This window comes from Grampus griseus, assembly GCF_964374135.1.
Source record: "Grampus griseus genome assembly, chromosome: 17".
Lineage (NCBI taxonomy): Eukaryota > Metazoa > Chordata > Mammalia > Artiodactyla > Delphinidae > Grampus > Grampus griseus.
Window position 1 is genome coordinate 64295434 of NC_139011.1, and position 22951 is coordinate 64318384.

The 22951-nt window shown below is 41.4% G+C and overlaps 1 protein-coding gene across 1 annotated transcript in view; it reads left to right on the plus strand.

Annotated features, from left to right (window-relative positions):
* The window catches only part of LOC309835671 (uncharacterized protein C8orf89), a gene marked incomplete at its 5' end in the record, with an annotated part of 36625 nt that extends 14970 nt beyond the window's left edge, over positions 1 to 21655 (plus strand). Inside the window, 2 exons of the mRNA XM_082675283.1 lie at positions 905 to 1092; positions 21631 to 21655. Coding sequence (XP_082531409.1) covers positions 905 to 1044 — 140 coding nt within the window. The 3' untranslated portion in view covers positions 1045 to 1092; positions 21631 to 21655. The remainder of the gene's footprint in view (positions 1 to 904; positions 1093 to 21630) is intronic.
* Between the last annotated feature and the right edge of the window lie 1296 nt (positions 21656 to 22951).

The following is a 22951-nucleotide window of genomic DNA, read 5'->3' on the forward strand; positions in this document are numbered from 1 at the left end:
AAAAGTATTTATACATATTACATATTTAGGGCAATATTTGTGATTACATGGGAACTCCAAATTGATGCATCTGGGTTTAAATCCTGCCTCTAACAATGTCTAAACTCTTTTTTAAATCTGTAATCCAAGATAGTACTAGTTACCTACTTCATAGTATTGTTGTGTGGATGATATAGATGAAAAATACTTGAAATAGAGAGATCATTCAATAATTGTTATCTGTTATTATTGTTATTACTATCCTTCAAAATAGAAGCTTGATTAATGCTGTTTCAGTTAGTGAGTGACTTATTTTACTTTATAGTTTTACTCTTTCACCTCAACATTTATGAGAAATCGTTTTGTTTGGAGACAGTAGCTTGATAAGCATGTAAGGTATGAAATGAGTTCTTTATGGAGATCATGCCTTTTATTTTGGAATAAATTCCACAGCCATCCCATGTTTTAAGAAGCATATGACAGACTCAGTTTTATATCATTAAATATAAACATTAAGCATTTTTTAGTTAAATATTTTTTGAGATGACTTGCCATCCCAGTCACTTTAGAAAGTTAAGTAGCTTTCATTTCTACTTCAAAGAATGTGTTATATGGAGAGCTAGTGGTGGTTTTTTGTTTTTTGTTTTTTCGTTTGGCTGTGCTTAATTTCTTTTTAACATCTTTACTGGGGTATGATTGCTTTGCAATGGTGTGTTAGTTTCTGCTTTATAACAAAGTGAATCAGTTATACATATACATATGTTCCCATATCTCTTCCCTCTTGCGTCTCCCTCCCTCCCGCCCGAGCTAGTGGTGTTTAATGGTGATTTGAGGAACAGATATTTGGTGTATACTCTCTTAGAGAATATCATTCATGTGTGCTTAATTTAATTGTAATAACAGTTTTGGGGTTTTTTCTTTACAGGTTCTGGCTTCAGCGATCCTCTCACTGGAGCACCATCTCAGTACTTACAGAGACTTTCTAAAATGGCCATTTTGGAGTATGATACCATTCGTCAAGAAACAACCAGAAAATTTGAAAAGAGCAAGAAACAAGAGCTTTGAGACTGCTGATTATCCTTTCGTGGGATGCTTTCTTCACTGACTTCTAAGGTTTGTCTTTTTCCTTTCTTTTCCTTTTTTCGATATATGCTATGATGTGCAGCGATTTACATACAATGGAAATGTAAATAGGAAACAAATATTTTCTGTTATATACGGCATATGTTGTATTTTGTCAATCTTACAGACGTTTAAGTTATTATTTATACAGTTTATATATGGGGACATAAGCCTAAGAAGAATTATATTCTATGAATTTTATGCACATTGGTTATATCTTTTGATTCAGTTTGATGAATGTTTTTTGAGTATCTGCACAATGACGTTTGCTAGGAGCTGCAGAAGATTCAAGAATGAGTCCTCACTGTTAGGGTTAGAGGCTCCCCATGAGAACCCCTTCTTTTCCCTGCTCGAGCTTGAAAGCAGTTGTGAGATAAGTATTCAATCAGATGAAAATGAAAATATTAGTTTTGTTTGCTGATAAAACCTGGAAGGGAAATCCTGGTTTAGATGTGTGGCAACAGTGGGTTTCCTAACACTGAACTTCAGAATTGGGCAAATGTACATACTCAGGTATTGCTCACCTCAGGCTCACCTGCTGAATTGGGCCTTTACTACCAAGCAGAACAAGGCATCTCTGCTGCGTAGACAGGCGGATCCCTGAGGGGAAAGTGGGTGGGAAGAGGGACTCGCTCAGTCTCTAGGGGAGGAGGAAGAAGGTCTAGGTCAAGAGGAAAAACCCCTCCTCAAGAAAGCCTGAGGTGTTTGTCAATGCAAGTCCCTGAAAAACAGGGAGAAATCAAGGATACCAATGGCCGATCCAGCAGAGAATGAGAAATGGGCCATAAGAGAACAACACAGTGTTAACAGAGGAACGAAAATGAGGCAGTGATGTCCAACAGGGAGGTAGAGAAAGCTTCATGGAGGATGCAGTGTTAGAAATGGGCCTTAAAGACATGAAAGATGGAGGGAGAAGGCATTTCTAGAAAGATGGAATAACATAGCAAGGACATACTATGCATTTGGGAACGATATACTTGGCTGGAGCTCTAGGTGGTATAGGGCAAACTTCATCAATTCACGTGCCTACAGACACCAAGCCAGTAGCGCATTGAATGATACCAATCAGATGAAGGCTGTGGTGGCCTGGGTCATGTTTCTCCATTCATAAACAGGCACTCACTGCCTAGTTTCAGCCCTCTTGTCGTGTGGGAATGTGGACCCAAAGTTGCCAGATATTCTAACCTTTCATGAGAAGCCAGAATCTGGATTTTTGTGAAATCTTCCAATGTGTAAATATTAGCAACTAATTCAAAATAAGCAACTTATAATTAAAAATTTATAAAGCCATTGTGCAAGCCAAAGAAAATTACATGGGCAAGCCAGATCTGGCTTTGCGGGGCTATTTATTTAAATTTGTTTGTTTATTTATTTATTTATTTAGGGCTGTGCTGGGTCTTCACTGCACGTGGGCTTTCTCTAGTTGCAGCAAGTGGGGCCTACTCTTCGTTGCAGTGCACGGGCTTTTCATTGTGGTGGCTTCTCTTGTTGCAGAGCATGGGCTCTAGGCGCGCGGGCTTCAGTAGTTGCGGCACATGGGCTCAGTAGTTGTGGCACATGGGCTTAGTTGCTCCGCGGCATGTGAAATCTTCCCGGACCAGGGCTTGGACCCGTGTCCCCTGCATTGACAGGCAGATTCTTAACCACTGTGCCACCAGGGAAGTCCCTGTGGGGTCATTTATTTATGCATCCTCGGGATCAAAGGACTAGAGGGCGATAGGGCTCATAACTTGATCACATCTGGTAGAGAACCTTCAGATGCCAAGTATGAGTCTGTATTTCCTCTGTTTCACAATGGAAGATTTTGACAGTGAAAGTAAATTATTGCTTTTGTGATTTAGGAAGATTCATCCAGGTTTCATTTGTAGGCTAGATTGTAGTGGGAGGAGACTGGAGATAGGGAAACCAGTCAGGAGGTTTTTATAAAAATTGAGGTAGGAATCTCTCAGTAGAAAGGTAGAAATAGGAATGGGAAGGACAGATTAAGATAATTAGGACATCAAGGCAAAGGACTTAAGATCCTTTGATATAGGCTATCAGGAGAGGAAGGATCAAAACCAGCTTATTTCTGGTCTTAGACATAAGATTCTCAGGAGATGCTAGTTTGGGGGAAAATGAGGATGAGTGCAACTTTGGGTATATTCAGTTTAATGTGCCATCAGGACGTCCACAGAGAGATGCCAAGCAGGTAGTTGAAAGCAGATGTGTAGTTCCAGAAAAAGATACTGACTGGAGTTAAAACTTTGAGAAACATTTGCATAGCCAAGGCTGTGTTTTCCCCAATAAAAGAGGAGAGAGAGAAAAGAACCCAAATTTATAAGGGATGAGAGGAAATAGGTAGAAGACAAATGAAGAAGGAGAAGGAGAAGGAAGAGAAGAAGAAGAAGAAAAATAAACTGTCACAGATGTAGGAGGACGAACATATTCTATGTCCTTGCATGCTCTATATTAATGTATAAAATACACTATTAATGTGTTTATATGCATTACATGATGCATTAGTTTCTAGGGAAATAACCAAGTAAACTTAAGTGGATGTGTTTTTGCCTACATCTGAATTTTGACTGAGAATGATTTAGATATTACCTGTACCTTTTCTATGTTCTGACCACCTCCTCCAAGTGTGGCCAATGATTTAAGAAATGAGAAGCGGGAGAAAAGGTTTTCTCAAACAAAAATTTGATGAACTTTTAAAAAAATTTATTTTATTAAAGTATAGTTGATTTACAGTGTTGTGTTAATTTCTACTGTACAGCAAAGTGATTTAGTTATGCATATATATACATTCTAAGAACACGGTACAATTTATGTCAGAGAATATTTTGTGGATAGGCACTTCTAAACACCTTTGATTATCAGATGGATTTCATTTATTGAGCTCCTACATGTACTCTAAACATTTAATACTTTTGTAAACCTTATGAAAACCCTAAAAAGTAGGTAGGTGATATTATTCCTATTTTATAAAATAAGTAGATCGAGGATTGTTTTATACTTGGTCTCCAGCTAAAAATAGGAGAACTAGAATTCTAACCTACTAGGATTTAAAGCCCATATACATAAAATCAGTAGAATAATAATTGTTTTAAAACTTAAACTTAGTTGATACAGCATGGTTTAATTACTTAAAATTTAGAGCAAGATAGTAAATACTTGCACAGAAAATAATATCTCCTAGTATTGAGTTGAGTTCCTGACTTATGACACTAACACATCTTGGAGCATTTATACCAGTAGAGTAGATAGACCCCTCCCCCATCTCCCCTATGAAAGAGTTCAACTGAAGCCAATTCAAGAAAGGAGTGGAATGTTTATTTCTTTTTAATAAGTGAGATATGCTAACGATAATTAATCATCTTGGGATTGAATTTAACATGTTTTTCATTAAATCTTAAAAAAAAACCCCAACAACACAGGCTCTACTTCCTTACATTGCATTTACTCTTTTTGTTCCTCATGAACTTTTTAGAAAAACCAACATGTATTTGGTACTCAGAAGGCTCAAATCGTCCCCAGTTGAGCACACCCAAGATTTAGACATAAAGATAAGATGCCAACTTCTGATATTGTAGCTACCGTGGATGTTAATTTTATGCTTGGGATGAAGACAATGTTGCCAGCATGACCCTTTTGCATTTGTGATTTGGAAATTCCTCCAGTGTAAGCAATATCAGTCACAATTTGGGGAAACTAGACCTTACGATAAATATTTAGGATGGAAGAACGGAGTCCTGATTTTAGGATGAGAAAACAGTTCTTTACAAAGAATGATTACTTCAGTGAAGGACAAACCATTAGTCAATGATAGTTCCGAAGACATTTCCTGAGAAGACATTGTTCATCAAGCAACATTTTAATATGTAATTTAGACTCCTGAGTACATATGGTCACCGTGAAGCAGATGCCATGTCTTAGATTAAGGAATGGGTATGTTAATTAATATCTTGTGATTCTGATTCACAGTCTCTGTGAGTTTGGTTGATGTGAATTGGTACGCAGATCCTGATCATCCTGGGCAAATTAATGAAATGAGGGGTTTTTTTTTTTACTAGAAAAATAACTTTAGTATTTTTGGAAAAATAGTATACATTTTTAGGAATGTCAGCAATGTAGAAAAGTACAAACAAAAAGTTTACAAAACACTTCAAATCTCACCCACTCATAAATAACATCAGGTAAACATCTTTCTCTGCATATATGCAGATAGATACAGAAATACCTGTATTAAAACGGATCATTCTGTGCCTCCTATGTTTAAATAAAGTTAATTTTACTCTTGTAAAAGAAATAAGTGAAACTGAAGTCATTGCTAAAATCCAAATGTTATTAATTTTAAAATATTTTACAATATAGGTCTAGATCTTCTTTCCTAAAAGAGATTTTTTTTTTTTCCTAAAATATTCCTCTTCAAGAAACTTCTGGTTCTGGTCGAAAACATTTGTCAACTTAGAAAAACCTACCTAGTCTTCTAAAGATGAGTTTAAAAAGTTTCCAGATACTGCCTTTGTTGCAAGGGAAACTTAAGCATAAGTACTACACAGAGACCTTGGGACTTGAACTGCATTCTCCACTAGGATTGGTCTCTGTTTCACTTAGTCACTCACACTTATAAAGGGTCTTCTATGGGCCAATAAGTCACCGCACCCAAAGATAATTAACCCCTTTGCAGAACCAGCAAATCTTTATAACATTAATAAAGTGAACAAAATGTTGAGAGAGACAGAGAGATTCTTCTGTAAGGTTTTTCAAAGTTAAGCGTGCATCCAGATCTGGAGAGCTTGTTAAAATACAGATTCTTATAGGTCTGGGGTGGGTCTGAGAATTTGCATTTCTAACAAGCTCCCGGGTGATGCTGATACTCTGATCCACGGATCACACTTGGAGTAGCCTGCCTGAGAATCACCTGCACTTAGAATTACCTGGTGCATTTTTGAGACACACTATAGTCCAGGCTCTACTCCCAGAGAATCTGATCTAGCTGGTTTGGGGTGGCCACTTACATGGGTAAGTTTTTAAATCTCCCCAGGGATCCTAATGTGCAACTAGGTCTGAGGATTACCATCGAAATGTTAAGAGATTATGAAAAATATCAAGAAATTGAAATAACCTTTTTCCTTCTGTTCAGAGCTTTATGGACACTATTACATTGTCTCCCGGCATTAGTTGTTGCTGTGGAGAAATCTGATTCTTCACCATTTTTTAATCCCTTGTAGATTATTTGCCATTTCTGCCTGGATGTCTAAAGATTTTCTTGATTCTTGAAACTGAATCAGAGTATGACTCACTGTGTGTTGTCCTAGATCAAAATTTCCTGGAACATAGTATGTTCTTTCAAAGCTGCATATTCCATTTTTTCTACATTTTTGGGAAATTTTTTCTTTCATTGTATCTTTGAATACTTACTCCTTCTGTCCCATATTTTTGAATTCTCTACTTCAGGAACACCAAACATGCCTGAGATCATCTTTATCTGTTTTCAGTATCTGGCGAGTTGGAAAATAAGATTTATCTGTATTTTTCTATTTTCTTTCTGATTAATCTGTGGAATTTTTTTTTCTCCCCTAGCTGTGCTGGCTGTTGATGATTTTAGTGTTTCTTCTAGGTCAGCTATTCTCCACTGTGCCCAGCAGGGTGAAGGTATTATTTTCCCATTTTATAGACAAAGAAATTGTGATTTAATAACTTACCCAAGTTTCCACAGCTCACAGGTTCCAGAGCCCAGGTTTGAACCTGGGTTTACCTGAATCCCAGGTTCCTGCTTTCTCCATCACAGTACAACCCTCTTTGAAAATGTTATCTTGAATGTCCTTCCAATTCAAAAAGTGCTTGTGGGCAGGTCCCTGCCTGCCCTACTCAGACTCACCCATTGACAACAATTAATGGATGGGCCATTTGTGCTGGGTGCTAGATGAGGGCTGTGGGGACATTGTCGCCTGTCGCTAATTCCTCCTTCCTCACGCCATGTAGGGCATGAAGCTTCAGAGTGACGGTCTAGCATTCCCACCTCAGAAAACAAATAGAAATATTATAGAACCCTAAGGAATAGTTTAAAATTTAAATAATCACTGGCATCTATATAGTGATTTATGGATTACAAAGCCCTTGCACACACAGTTTCATTAGCACCTTGGAAGATGACGTCACACAGGGATGTTACGTATGGATGACTTCTTGGATGAGGATAGCAGAGGGTTCCCTTGGTGCCGCACGGTTACTGACAGGCAGCTCCACTGTATCTTGCCATCAGAAACACTTTCTAAATCTTCTTTAGGTCCATTGTAGACTCATATAATCAGCCATATAATTTCAAGTGCTTGACATTTATTTGTTTTTTCCATCTGGATTTTTCTCCTTTGAAAATCAGGGTGGACTGCCAAGTGAAATTATGAACTGGCTCCTGTTGGAATGGGTTTGGGGTGTTGAATAAATGACTGATGTCAGCAGACACCCCGAGTCAGAAGAAAGGTGGACTAAGACCTGCTTTAGAATAAATATTTGTGATTCCTCGAGCAGTTCTTCCCTCTTAATGTATGGCTTTTTCAGAATGCTTACGGTCTGTGTCCTGACTGATGCCTGTGTTTAAAGAAGTATAGAAATTGCCACCAGTGCCTGGTGATTCCATCAAACTATTCAGCTAAACACAGAAAATGTACGAGTTCACAGTTACAGGCATAATTTACCTTCCTCAGAATACAGGTTGATACCCACATAAAATGGACATGTGAGGAGAAGAATGCTTTTGATTCATGGCATGTTTTTCTTGTGTTAAATTTTTAATCTGAAACTAAAGAGATATCAGTCTGTAATTTTTCTACAGCTCCACAAACCTGAGTATAAGCTGAGATAATGTGCTCATGAAGAGAAACCAAAATCCTATCTTCCAAAAAAACTGAATCTTGTCAAATAAGGCCGCCAGGGACCTTATCCTAAAATTGATAACTCTGAGGGATATGACAGACTTAAAGTCCATGCTTATGGAGCGGTGTTTTGGCAACAACAAAAAGATGGAAGAGAAGACATCTCTGGCACATGTCAGGTCAATTTCATTTACTGCAAATGTATTTTAGCAGATTAAATACGTTCACAAACTGATTTAGCACATACACTTGAAACAATTATGGACGGCTGTCCATCCCCCCGCTACAGTCTTTGGACAGTCTTTCTGTGTGTGTGGTAAAATACACATAACATAAAGTTTACTATCTTAGCCATTTTTTTTTAGCACACATCCTGTCTCAATTTTATTAAGTTTAATATACATTAAATTTTCAATCCCATTCATTAAAACCATGCAGATTCAATGTATGCATTTCTACAACTAAAATTCCCTTTCTAGTGGATGGCAGAAAGAGGAAACACCAACATATTGATGATTCAGTATTTTCGGAAGTTTTTTTTTTCTTTTTCAATATCTTTTTTTTATTAGAGTATAGTTGATTTACAATGCTGCATTAGTTTCTGCTGTACAGCAAAGTGTATCAGTTATACATATACATATTTTAAGTGTTCAATTCAGTGGCATTAATACCCTGCCATCGACAGTCTTGCATTCTCTTGGTTTTTTGTTTAGGACTGACTTCCTTTCTTCTCTCCTACTTCACTTCTGTCTTCTTGGCTTGACTCTGGCCATCCTAACCCATAGGCAAAAAATTCTGACGCTTTGTACAAAAGCAAAAATAGAATGGTCCACATAGCACCCCTGGCAGGATATCTGATCAAAACCTGACTTCAACAATGATGGAAATTGGTCTTGGAGAAAGAGTTGCAGGCTCTCAGGGAAATGCAGGCACTCTGATATGTGTACGTAGACTGAATAGGGCTGAAAGCAGAGTCCTGGTCGTGCACTGTGGTGGGAACTCAACACACAGTGGCAAGATGTAGCCTCCGCTTTGGGAATGGAGCCTTCCAAGAGAGGAAGACAGGACACTCCTGTTACAATGTAGTTCGATCCCCTGAATTCCTGTGAAACCTGTTCAAGGAATCTTTTTTTATAATTTGGTAAAATTAGAAGTCTACTCCTATACAACTTTAGCATAAGTTGTAGATGGCCTTGGGTGAGCATTTCCATCTAAGCATAAGGTTTCCGCTTATTAGAGATTATTTAGATCAACTCGACAACCGCTAAGCTGACCACGTGCAAAGCACAGCAGAGGACATTTAAAGGGAAGTAGGATACAGCTCTTGCCTTCAAGGATTTTACATGCTAACGCAGATGGGTGAGCGTGGATAGCTGTGTGATGGGATGGCATAAATGTTGTAAACTTAGGTAAATACACAGCACTGACTTTCCTTGAGACTTCACTTCTGGTATGGAAGGTATATGAAACCAATAAGTGAAATACAGTTATGAGGAAATCTTCAAGAAAAATGACTAATTAATCAATTTACTTCAATATGAATTGATTTCGCATGTATCAGGCCCTACGTTAGTGACTGGAAATCCAAAGAAAAATGAGCACAGTCCCTGTCCTTGAGAGTCTGACACACAGGAAGGGGAAGCTGACAGCCACTGACAACGCAGTGTAAGGAGAAGCATCTGGTCCCCCTGGGTCTCTGCATCCCTTTCTTGGGTGGATCTTCTCAGGATCATTTGGGCCCTGGAGCATCCTGATCACTGAAGTTGTTGAAGGAGTAATGGGCCTAATCCTGCAGTGCTTGGGTAGACAGGGGACAGAGGGGAAGGGAGCGGAAGGGGGAAAAGGGCAGTGCAAGGAAGGGCAGAGGAAGGAAGATCGTCTGCCACGAGTCCAGATGTATCGCCACCTGCTGTCTAAGTGATGGCTCTGCTACGGCTGAAACTGATAGCTGCCTCTTTAAGATGGAATAGTTAAAGCTTCATTTGCTGAGAACATTGGTCAACCCTGCAGGTGAACTCATCTACCCCTTTCTACTTCTTGGCAAGCCAAACCGTAGGGTGTGGCTATGGCCTGAAATAACTTCTAGTCCCTCCTGAGATCCAGCCCAGGGTCAGGGAGAGGGCCTCGGGGGCCAGACTGAAGCCCCACATGGCCGACTGGTTCCTGGGTGCCACATGCGTTGCTCTCAGAACAGTTGGGGAATGTGCAGTATCCTGGACCTTAGACCTCCCAGCAACATGGTGAGTATCTTTGCCCAGCTGGATGGAGTTCTGAGAGTCACGTTAGAATACGGGTTGACCACGTGGTGTCTGATGTCAGGCTGCCTGGGGTCAAATCCCCACTCTGAAACTTGCTAGCTGTTTAACTGTGGTCAGGTATCTTTGCCTCCCCAAGTGTCACCTGGAAAAGGGAGAAGTTAAAAAAAAAAAATCCAGAATAATAACAATACCTACTTCTTGGGGCTATTGGGAGAGTTAAATAAGGTATATAAATCTCCGAACCCCATGTCAGCCACTTGGTGTTTAATTATGTTATTTTAATCCTTGGGGATGGTTCCCACCTTGGAGTGTCAGGGGTGGTGTGGAAACAGACGCCCTGCGTGAATAGCGCTGTAACCCGAGAAGGGCTGATCAGACACTCTCCCCAATTTGGAAGGGGTTGAGTGGGATACAATTACCAATTCCTGATTTTCTTTTCAATCTTGGCAGAAAGGGTATAATTTTTTTTTTTGCGGTACGCGGGCCTCTCACTGTTGTGGCCTCTCCCGTTGCGGAGCACAGGCTCCGGACGCGCAGGCTCAGCGGCCATGGCTCACGGGCCCAGCCGCTCCGCGGCACGTGGGATCCTCCCGGACCAGGGCACGAACCCGCGTCCCCTGCATCGGCAGGTGGACCCTCAACCACTGCGCCACCAGGGAAGCCCAGAAAGGGTATAATTTTAATAAGATGAAAGGAGGCTTGCAGGTTCCTGACAACGAAGAAAATCACAGGCTACCGCCGTGTATTCACACCTTCTCTGGATCATTGTAAGGAAGCGGATTAAGGAATCCACAGGGAAGGGAGACTCTGGTGCTCCCCACTGAGACGTGGCTTGCCCTCAGGGGCACAGGCAGGGGAGAGGAGCCCAACTCGAGTCCTCTTCTGATAACTGCTGATGGTAAGATGGGGGTGGTGGTACAGGTGTGCTGGGGGAGACTTTTCTGAGCATTCCTGAGCTCTCCCGCCAGGCCTGTGGCTCTGATTTCTTAAATGACCTGTTCACAGTTGTGAACTCAGGGGAAAGTGAGTATGTCCCTAGCTCCGTGTTTGAAAGATAATAAGTAAATGCTCATATCAGAGTTTAAATGTTGATACGTATTCTCTTAAATGAACTTTTACATTGGCCCCTTCTTCTCGCCTTCACTTGCCAAGTAAAGAACAGCAATATCCAACCCTTGTTACTATTTTGGTTCAAGAAAACAGCAGAGAATCTAGGATTCCTTCCCACACACCCCTTCTGGCAGCCCTCTAGTGGCTTTCTCCTCACAGTGTTTTCGTTTGTTTGTTTTTTCCCTTTATTCACAGCCCTATTGCCCAGTGCTTAACCCTGATACAAGAAAGACACATATGACCAGTGCACTTGAAATTGCCAGTCACTGAGTGACTTACTATATTCTGCCTCTGTCTTGAGAACAACAACTTTTGCTGTCTCCTCCCTCACCCCCACTCCCCTAGTTGCCAAGGAAGTATTGCTAGAAGTCTGAGAACAGCAAACCATAAGAGTTGTTAGATTGCTAAGAAGAAGTGTGACATCTCCTTGGAGACCTGAGGATGGGTCCAAAGCAGGTGACTTTTAGAAGATGCGCAGATCAGTAACTACTGCTGTCGTCTGCCCTGTCGATGTCAGATGCTAAGTATTTAACCAACATTGTTTCATTTATTCCTCACAGCGGCCCAGTGAGCCAGGTATGATTGTTATTATTATTATCCCCATTTTTCAATGAGGCTCAGAGAGATTAGGTAACATTCTTGAGGTCTCATAGCTGGTTAATGCTAGAACTAGTATTTGAACCCATGTCTGTCTTACACCAAAGCCCATGCTCTTAACCACTCCAGGATGCAGGACCCTTTGTGGGGTTACACTCTACTCAAGCAACTTATAGTCTAGAATGATCTGGAATGCACGTCATTGTGTCTTAACACACCATCACTATTTGTTTACCAAGCAGAACATATGTAGCATCTGATTTTGTCACAGGAGGGAAGAGTCGCACTGGTAGACTCAGGTCCCAATGTGACTGAGGCGCACTTTCCCCAAAGGCAGTCGCGTGAAGACGTGAACATTTACCCCGTAAGCAAAATGACAGGCCCAGCACGGTCCTACCAGATGAGGAAACAGCCTGGGGACAGGGGTGGACTGGCCATGCACTTTTACTGCAGAGGGCCTGTGTTCTATCCCTGGTTGGGGAAATAAGATCCTGCAAGCCACGCGGTGCAGCCACACACACAAAAAAAAGATTTGATTTGTGAGCTGTTGCAGACAAATCCCAATATTTTTATCGAATGAAGAGTACTGTTTTCTCCAGGGGTGGCCAAGTTGCAGGCCCATAGAGTGACGGAAGGGTGGGTTCCCCTAATTATTGCAGATTCACTTCCACAATTCAGCACTAGCTGTGTTATGGGTGGTAACAGGATAGGCACTGTGACAGGAGTTAGGAACGCAGAGATGATTTGTCCCTTTGGCCCTTCGTGGAGGGAAAGCCAGACCCACAAGCAAACAATTCTAATCCTGAAGTCCAAGTGCAGAAGTGGGAGTGTGCGTAAGGTCCTGTGTGGGCACGGAAGTTAGAAGGGCTAATTTTCTTGGAAGACTTCGAGGAGAGTCTCAACTTTTGGAGGAGACTTTGTGCATAGAGAAGAGAAGAAGAGGTCGTGTCAAGGGAACAGTATATTCAACGGCTTGGAGGTCTGACCGTGTGGGTCATTACTGCGGGATAGTGAGTAATTTGTGACCAAGGCATCGGATGTGTATGGGGAGGTGAGGAAGTTGGGGACCCCCCCTTAAAAAGGGTTTATGACAAAGATATGCAGCAAATCTCTTCGTGTTGTAGTTTAAACACAACTTCATATCAGTAAAAGTAGGAAAAAAGGAAGCAGTATAATGTTCATGACCACTCTTTTTAGAAGAAGGTTTATCTTTCCAAATATTCAAGAGCATAATAATTCCTTTGGGTCATGGTCAATTTCTGGACACTGAGCTCTCCATTCAAGCAGAACTCTAGAAAGCAGAGGGATGTTCTTTTTACAATTACATAGAGGCAAGACTGGTGATCATTTATAAGAAGGCACTCTGGCAAATGGAGGTGGGACTCTTGAATATTTTCTTGATCTTGGGAGGAAAGAAATTTAAAAACAACACTTCAAGATAAAATAGATAGGACAAAGAGTAAATCCACAGAAGTTTTTGTTTCCTTACTCTTATCATTCAAATAACTTCCATGAATTAGTATGTGCGTGCAAAGAATCCACTGGAAAATTATTTCTAGCTATTTACAAGGTTGCTCTATTTCATAATTGTAAGCTTTCAAATGGACATTAATAATGAACTCCAAATGCCAAATGAAAAACTCAATGCATGTCATAAGTCATAGGGCTTCCAGTCCATTCCAGTCTTTATATCTGCTACTCAATTAATGATGACACGTAAGCAAATTAGAAACTACAGCAAAAAAAAGGAAACTTAATTTGAGAATGCGCTTTGGGATAACGCTAGAGTGGTTGAAAAAACGCTGGAGGTTCTGGAACCCCTAGGACATCTCCTGAGGGATTTGGTGCGTCAATTTCAAGTTTGGTTCTCTGAGCCTCTCCCAGAGGATGAGTTCTGTCCAGTTCTGGCTCCTGACCCACTCAGAAAGGTCCTCAAAGAAAGAACAAGTTTCTGGAATAAAAGAAAGACTGTTGGCAATTCAACCTTTCCTCTTTGGCGATCACAACGAGAGGTAGAACACATAACAGAATGGCTTAATTTAAATGACAAGAGGAGATAATGAAACATAAATACAAAAACATAATTCCAATTCCAAGGAGAGATGAAAATTAGCATCAATTCCCCACTTGGGCCCCTTCTGTGTTAACAGAGTCTGTACTGCCCAAGGAATCATAGGGCTGGCCATTATCTTGGAAAAGGAATTTATTATGAGCGTAATGATGTGTGTTCTCAACCATTTTGTGGATTTTAGTTTTCAATGCCCCTCTTTCATGTTTCTTGAGTTTTTCTGGGACAAGATCTCTCCCTCCCACAGGACTACACATGGCCAAATTCATTTTACATTGGATGACAAATTGCATTTGAATTTGTAGGGTTGAAAGGTCAAGGCTGTTCTCTGTTAGTCAGCCAGGCTCCCTCCTGGTGTTTCAGTCATGAGACTGTGTTTGAAGGTCCTCTGAGCCGCTGCCTCCTCCAATCCTCATGAATACCTAATTCTGCCCTGACTTGTATTCCTAATTACTGACTCTACCCGCAGGAGGGGATCATGCCAGGGGATTGACAAAATAAACTGAAGCGGGCCCAGCTCCATATTATTCATCCTGGGGCAATCAATAGTCAACCATAACCCAGAATTTTGAAAAAGGTCCATTTTCTGAGCCCATGTCTTGCCCCAAGCTGTCAAGCAGGGAATGCTCCGTGAGAATCAGCCTCTTTGCCAGAGCTCTGTACGTCCAAAACATTAATTAGCAGGGAATTCCCTGATGGTCCAGTGGTTAGGACTCTGCGCTTTCACCGTTCAATCCCTGGTCGGGGAACTAAGATGTGCAACTGTGAAATGCATGAAGGATGTCTCTAATCTGAGTAGCCCGTGGGCCCACCAGCCTTTAGCACATAACCTTTACCTAGTGGAGAAGGTTTTGTTGTGCTAAATTGACATTAATTGGATTAAAAGTGACTGACCCCAAGGTGCGTCGATCTCCTATGAGGACTCTGTCATGTCTCCGCGTGTGCTATGTATAAACATCACGCTGCGTACATACAAATGCACATGAAGAGAAAACACACATCACTCAGACCATGCTCATTTGAAATGTTGTGCCATTCACACAGATACTAGTTAGAATTTAATTTTGTACTCTCTGCAATAAAATGAGTTTTCATAGACCCTTAGTAGTATAACAGAGATTATAAGTAAAATACTCAGGAAAATTTTTTTTCCAAGTACTTATAAGCTCTAGCAGAAAGACAAACAACTGAAATGCTAATTCAAGTCATTTTTACATGGTCATTTAAGGAGATCCTTTCAAGATGTTTACTAGGTTATATTAAGAGTTGTTTCGGGACTTCCCGGGCGGTCTGGTGGTTAAGACTCTGCGCTTCCACTGCAAGGGGCACAGGTTTGATCCCTGGTTGGGGAACTAAGAGTCTGTGCGCAGTGCAGTGCCTGCCCCCGCGATAAAAAGAGTAAATAAAGTGTCAAGAGGAAAAAACACGAACCTAGAATTCTATACCCCATGAAATTATTCTTCAAAAGTGGAGGGGAGATAAAGACCTTCTTAGACAAACAAAAAATGAGGGAAATTGTTGCCAGTAGATTTGCCTTGTGAGAAATATTAAAAGAAGTTCTTGAGAGAGAAGGAAAACAATATAGGTCAGACACTTGGATCTACATAAAGAAAGGAAGAGCATCAGAGAAAGAATACGTGAAAGTAAAATTAAAAAGAAAAAATAAACTCTGTTTCTTCAACTAGTTATTCACCCCTTCTTTAGCCTATGCCACAGAGTACCCTAAATTAAACAGGTTTTCAGAAATGTCTGTTGATAATTCTGTCTAACATTATGATAGTCATCATGTGTAGTTTAGTTAATAAATGTATATTAAAGTAATAAATATATAATAAAAAATTCCACAAACTTTTTCCTTCAATAAGTACTTAATAATAGCTATCATTTATTAAGCCCATATTTTATTAGGGTGCTAAATGCTTTATATCCATCATCTTTTAAAATTTTTCACCAGCCCTGTGATGTAAGTGTAAATATGATATTGCAGATGAAATTCAGAGAAGTTAAGTAACTTGCCTCAGCTCACACAGCAAGTGAGTGGCAGAGCTGGGATTCAAACATGAGTCTTCCTGATTCCAAACTCAGGACTTTTAATCACTATGATGTACCACATTCAGGGCATGGTTAAACTTGTCCCCCATGTGTCTGAATGGGTAGAATTTTTACTGACGGTATCTATGCCCCACAAGGCCTGGCCTCCATTCAGTCCTTTAGCAAACACTTGCCCTGCCCTTGTGGACACTTTAGATGAATGAAGAGCCAAGGTTAAAGTCAAAGCAAAAGGTAATATCTATCATAGGAAAGACTTGGTAGCAAATTTATGAATCAGATTTTGATAATCCAGTGTGAAACAAACCCCCAGGTCCTGCTTGCTTTTGTTGGAATATGAAAATATTGACTAAAAGACTTAGCAGTTATTGTTCATACTTTTGTAGAAGGCAGAAGACTTTAATTAAAGTGATAATTAATGTGGAAAGTAGAAGTGCGAACATCTTATTCATTTTTTAAAATGCACACTTTAGTTTTGTCAGAGTGAAAGAACCTAAACCTTTCCTTAAAAGGTTTCAGATTACAGATCCTAATAAATTCTTTTTAATTGATCTGAATCAGTTCTTTAGTCTTTAGATACATTCCATGTATAAAAATGTGAGAAATCCACTTCAGTTCTTCACATATTTCTCGACCATCTACCTATACCTTTCTCTGAGATGGATGTTGGAGATACTTTTCTTTAGGGACCCATAGGTAGCAAGTCAGGCAAATGTACACGCAATGAGTCTGGAATTGAAGTTTTTTTTTTAAATATAAATTAATTTATTTATTTTTGGCTGCACTGGGTCTTCGTTGCTGCGTGCTGGCTTTCTCTAGTTGCAGCAAGCAGGGGCTACTCTTCGTTGCGGTGCATGGGCTTCTCATTGCGGTGGCTTCTCTTTGTTGCGGAGCACGGGCTCTAGGCGCACAGGCTTCAGTAGTTGTGGCTCACGGGTTCTAGAGCGCAGGCTCAGCAGTTGAGGTGTACGGGCTTAGTTGCTCTGTGGCATGTGGAATCTTCCCGGACCAGGGCTCGAGCCCATGTCCCCTGCATTGGCAGGCAGATTCTTAACCACTGTGCCACCAGGGAAGTCCCTGGAATTGAAGTTTTTAAATGATGTTTATGAACATTATGACTCACGTAAAAACATTGGCCTGAGCACTGTCACACCAATATTTGGCTTCAGCAATAAGAGAATAATAATGAAGTCATGAAGCACTTTCCTTCCTTCTGCTTGCTTGAGTTTGATTTACTTTTCTTTCTCTAGTTTCTTACGTAGTTGAAACTTACATTATTGACTTGAGATCTTTTTATTTTCTAATATAAGCATTTCGTGTTATAAATTTCCCTCTAAGAACTTTAGTTGCGTCCCTCTAATTTTGGTATGTTATGGTTTCTTTTTCACCTTATTAAAAATATTTTCTAATATCTCTTGTGAATTCTTCTTTTAACCAAGGATTATTTAGAAGGATGTTGTTTAACAGGAAGTATTGAGTGAATTTTCTAGCTGTGCTTGTGTTATTGATTTCTAGTTTTAACCTATTGTGGTCAGAGAACAGACTTTTTGTGTGATTTTAATTTTTAAAAAATCATGGAGGCTTCTTTTTCCATCTTTTTTTTTTTTTTTTTTTTTTTTTTTTGCTGTACGCGGGCCTCTCACTGTTGTGGCCTCTCCCGTTGCGGAGCACAGGCTCCAGACGCGCAGGCTTAATGGCCATGGCTCACGGGTCCAGCTGCCCCGCGACATGTGGGATCTTCCCGGACCGGGGCATGAACCCGTGTCCCCTGCATCAGCAGGCGGACTCTCAACCACTGCGCCACCAGGGAAGCCCATGGAGGCTTTTTTTATGACTCAGAATGTGGTCTATCCTGGCGAATGTTTAATAAGCATGTCAAGTGAATGTGTATTCAGCAGCTGTTGGTTCAAGTGTTCCCTAAATGTCAATTAGGTCAATTTGTTTAATAGCATTGGTTACTATAGCTTATTGATTTCCTGTCTACTTTATCAATTATTGAGAGAGAAGTACCAAAATTTCCAATTATAATTGTATATTTATGTATATTTTTTTCAATCAGTTTACGCTTTCACATATTTCGAAGCTCTGTTAGGTGCATGCACATGAAGGATCAGTACATCTTTCTGATGAATTGACAGCTTCATCATTATGCAATGTCTCCCTTTATCATTGGTAATATTCCTCTTTTTCTGAAATCCATGTTGTCTGATATTAATGTACCCACTTATGCTTTATTTTGAGTAGTAATTTCATGGCATATCTTTTCTCTGTCTTTTCATTTTGAACCAGTTTTGTGTTTCCCTCTTTTTAAAGTGGGGTTCTGATGGACAACATTATACTTGGGTCTTGTTTTTTTTTTAATTAATTTATTTTTGGCTGCGTTGGGTCTTCATTGCTGCCCATGGGCTTTCTCTAGTTGCGGCGAGCGGGGGCTACTCTTCGTTGTGGTGCACGGGCTTCTCATCGCGGTGGCTTCTCTTGTGGAGCACAGGCTCTAGACGCACGAGCTTCAGTAGTTGTGGCTCGCAGGCTCAGTAGTTGTGGCTCGTGGGCTCTAGAGCGCAGGCTCAGTAGCTGTGGCCCACAGGCTTCGTTGCTCTACGGCATGTGGGATCTTCCTGGACCAGGGCTCGAACCCATGTCCCCTGCCTTGGCAGGTGGATTGTTAACCACTGTGCCACCAGGGAAGTCCACTGGGCCTTGTTTTTTAATCCAGTCTGAGAATCATAGCCTTTTACTTGGGCTTTAGCTACACCTGTACCACTAAGAAGGTCTCTCTCTGGTCTCTTTCTCCAATCTTTCTCATAGGCACTGGCTACAGGCCAGTGGTAAAGAGCTTGCAAGTGCAGAGTTCTCTTGCGTCTGGTGATCCTACCTATTCCAAACTGACCAGCTAGCCCACACTGGCTTTTAAGAATATGTCAAAATGTTAGATAATTTCTTTCTACCCACTTGTATGGCAACCACCTCTTCCTTCCTTGCCCAAAACAATATTTGTATCCTTACAGTCGCCTTGTGACCTCAACTCCTTGATGTGTTCAAGAAAATTATGATTTTGTAGATTATCTGCCATTTTCTCATTGCTGGGGAAGCTATGTTCTCTTGCACCCTAAGCGGAAGCAGAAGCTTCCTGGAGGGTTTTAAGCAGCCAAGTGATATTATCTGATTTAATTTTTTTTTTTTTTTTTTTTTGTGGTACGTGGGCCTCTCACCGTTGTGGCCTCTCCCGCTGCAGAGCACAGGCTCCGGACGCGCAGGCTCAGCGGCCATGGCTCACGGGCCCAGCTGCTCCGCGGCATGTGGGATCTTCCCAGACCGGGGCACGAACCCATGTCCCCTGCATCGGCAGGCGGACTCTCAATCACTGCGCCACCAGGGAAGCCCGGATTTACATGTTTAAAAGCTCTCTCTGGCTGCTTTGTGGAGAATGCATTTTAGGGTGGGCTGGAGTGGAAGTGGAGAGACCATCGAGGAGCTAACAGAGCAGTTTAATCACGAGACAACGGTGGCCTGGACGAGGCTGGTGCCGGAGGGGAAAGAGGGGTTTGGGACATATTTTAGAAGTAAACTAAGAGGATTTGATGATGGACTGAATGGGAGGGGGGAAGACTCAAGGATGACTCTTAGGCTTAGTTTGAGCAAAGGAATGAATGTTGGGGCCACTTACTGATAGGAAAACAGATCTGGGGGCAAATCGAGTTCTGTGTTGGAGATGTGAAGTCCTCGATCAAGTAGAGGTATCAAGTCAGAAGTTGGATCCTCAAGTCCAGAGCTCAGAGGAGAGTTCTGGGCTGACAATTTACCTGTGAGAGTTAACAGTGTGGAAATGATACTTAAAGTCCTGGGACTGGACGAGGTTACCCAGGGAAAGGAGATGATAGAAAAGGTCACCCATTTGACATAGGTTGGAGGAGGGAGCATAAAGGAGACAGAGAAGCAGTGGCCAAGGACACAGAGGAGAGACTTTAATAATCCCTTGAAGGAAGATTTTAATCTAGACTTGGTAGGAATCCATAAGCCACAAAAACACTGTATTTCATTCAAGAGAAACTGGAGATAGTACAACTCTATTAACTCTTTTGATTATTAGGTAAATAAGACTGCCAGTTGCTTCTGGAATCTTGGGCCTAAGATCTTTCATTGATCCCAGGCAGGAGTCTGCCACTGCTGGGAGGCATGGGGACGCTCAGTAACAAGGGTTATTGTAGTTCCATGCATGGGTAGCTTAGCGAAACTTTATTAAGCTTGGCGGGTATGTGCACATATCAGAGGCTTGATCGTCCTCTTTAAATTTTCCCCCCTCCTTTCTCTCCCTCTGAGGCAGATGCTCCTGGCCTGTTGGGTCCTGGCTGCATCACACAGATTCCTTTCTTGGTCTTTGCATGTGTTATTGTGAAATTTAAAGCTTCTTCAGAGGAGACATGCTCTATTAAGTAAGAGAAATGTGGCTAAAGGAACACAATAATGAGGCTGATTAGATGTTTTTGTTGGTGGTGACCTTTCTACTTAACTCCGAGAATGTGTTGTTTTGGGTTTTAAAATACATCATAGGGACTTCCACTCGAACGAGACGTGTGGGTGAGTTGCAGGCTGAATGTGTTTGATTGGCGTGGAGATAGACTTCAGGGCAGCACAACTTCCCATTTAATATTAGACATCCTGTTTGAATTAGGATTCTCCAGGAAAACAGAACCAATAGAATGTGTGTGTGCATGGGTGTATGTGTGTGTGTGGAGAGAGAGATAGAGATTGATCTATATATCTATAATCTATAATCTGTCTATCTAGAGATTGATTTTAAGGAATTGACTCGTGATTATGGAGACTGGTAAGTCCTAAGTCTGCAGTTTGAGTCTGACGGCTGACAGACTGGAGACCAAAGAAAGAGCAATTCAAGTCCACAGGCCACCTGCTGGCAGAATTTCCTCTTGTTGGGGTGTGTCGGGGGAGGACATGTCAGTCTTTTGCTCTAGTCAGATCTTCAACTGATTGAATGAGACCCACCCACATTATGGTGGGCAATCTGCCTTCCTTGAAGTCCACCGATTTAAATGTTAATCTATCCAAAACACCATCACAGAGACATCCAGGATAATGTTTGACTGCGTATTTGGGAACCTCATGGCTCAGCCAAGTTGACACACAAAATTAACGGCCACCCTAGTTTTCAAAACTCTTTTTCTACTGCAAAAAGCTGCTTAATAACCCAGTCTCTCTGCCCACCCCAAATGCCTGCTAATTTATAACCCTGTGAAGTTTGGCCACTTCTCTTACTTGGTTGAATCTTCAAGGTCTCATTTTCCATGCCCAAATGGCTTATCAGTGTGTTTAGAGTACTGGGGCCAGATGTTAAGATGACCATTTCCCCCACTCTGTTACATCTATAAAACTGCTGTTGATGTAATGGCAATTTAAAAATCTTTCAGGATGTCCTGTTTTAAAGAAACTGAACAATCACTTGCATTTTTAAAACCTATAATAACTTATAGTATAAAAGGACTTATTGTAAAGAGTCTATTAAAAAGGAGAATTCCCTTATGCATTTAAAACATGATTGTGTATAAAGTTTGGTTTCACTGCAATCTCTCAGGACACACTGATAACGAAAAACCAGGCACAACTGGGACTTCCCTGGTGGCGCAGTGGTTGAGAGTCTGCCTGCCGATGCAGGGCACACGGGTTCGAGCCCCGGTCTGGGAAGATCCCACATGCCATGGAGCAACTAAGCCCGTGCGCCACAACTACTGAAGCCTGCGCTCTGGAGCTTGTGAGCCACAACTGCTGAGCCTGCTCTAGAGCCTGTGAGCCACAACTACCGAAGCCTGCGCGCCTAGAGTCCATGCTTTGCAACAGGAGAAGCCACCGCAACGAGAAGCCTGTGCACCGCAACGAAGAGTAGCCGCAACTAGAGAAAGCCCGCGCGCAGCAAAGAAGACCCAACGCAGCCAAGATAAATAAATAAATGTATTTAAAAACCCCACAAAAAGCAGGCACAACTAAAGTTTGCCTTTTATCAAGCAAGAGTTCATGGTGTGTGTCCAGAAAGCTGGAGTCTTCTCTTGTACTTTGCGTTTGCACTGGGTCAGTTCTATCTCATGCCCACAGCTAAAACTACCTCACTCCTGGCCAACCCTAGAGTGGCTGGGGACACTAGCTACTTAGAGGCAGAGATGCTTTTTCCTATGATTTTATTTTTAATCATTAGTACTCACATGTACTTATTAAAATGATAACAGCTAATAGTTTTGGATACCTGCAGTGGGCCAGGGCCATGCATTAAGCACAGTATATGCTTTGTCTCGCTGAATTTTTAAAAGTCACTCTTTTAAAAAACTTTTACTTTATTGAAGTATGGTTTATTTACAATGTTGTGTTCATTGCTACTGTACAACAAAGTGACTCAGCAAAGTGTGTATATATATATATATATATTATAATTATTATTATTTTTTTGCGGTACGTGGGCCTCTCTCTGTTGTGGCCTCTTCCGTTGCGGAGCACAGGCTCCAGACGCGCAGGCTCAGCGGCCATGGCTCACGGGCCCAGCCGCTCCGCGGCATGTGGGATCTTCCCAGACCGGGGCACGAACCCGTGTCCCCTGCATCGGCAGGCGGACTCCCAACCACTGCGCCACCAGGGAAGCCCTATATATTCTTTTTCATATTCTTTTCCATTATGGTTTAGTACAGGATATTGAATATAGTTCCCTGTGCTATACAGTAGGACCTGTTGTTTATCCATCCTGTATATACTAGTTTGCATCTGCTAATCCCAAACTCCCAATCCTTCCCTCCCTCCCCTCCCCTCCCCCTTGGCAACCACAGGCCTGTTCTCTATGTCTGTGAGTCTATTTCTGTTTCGTAGGTAAGTTCATTTGTGTCACATTTTAGCTTCCACATACAAGTGATATC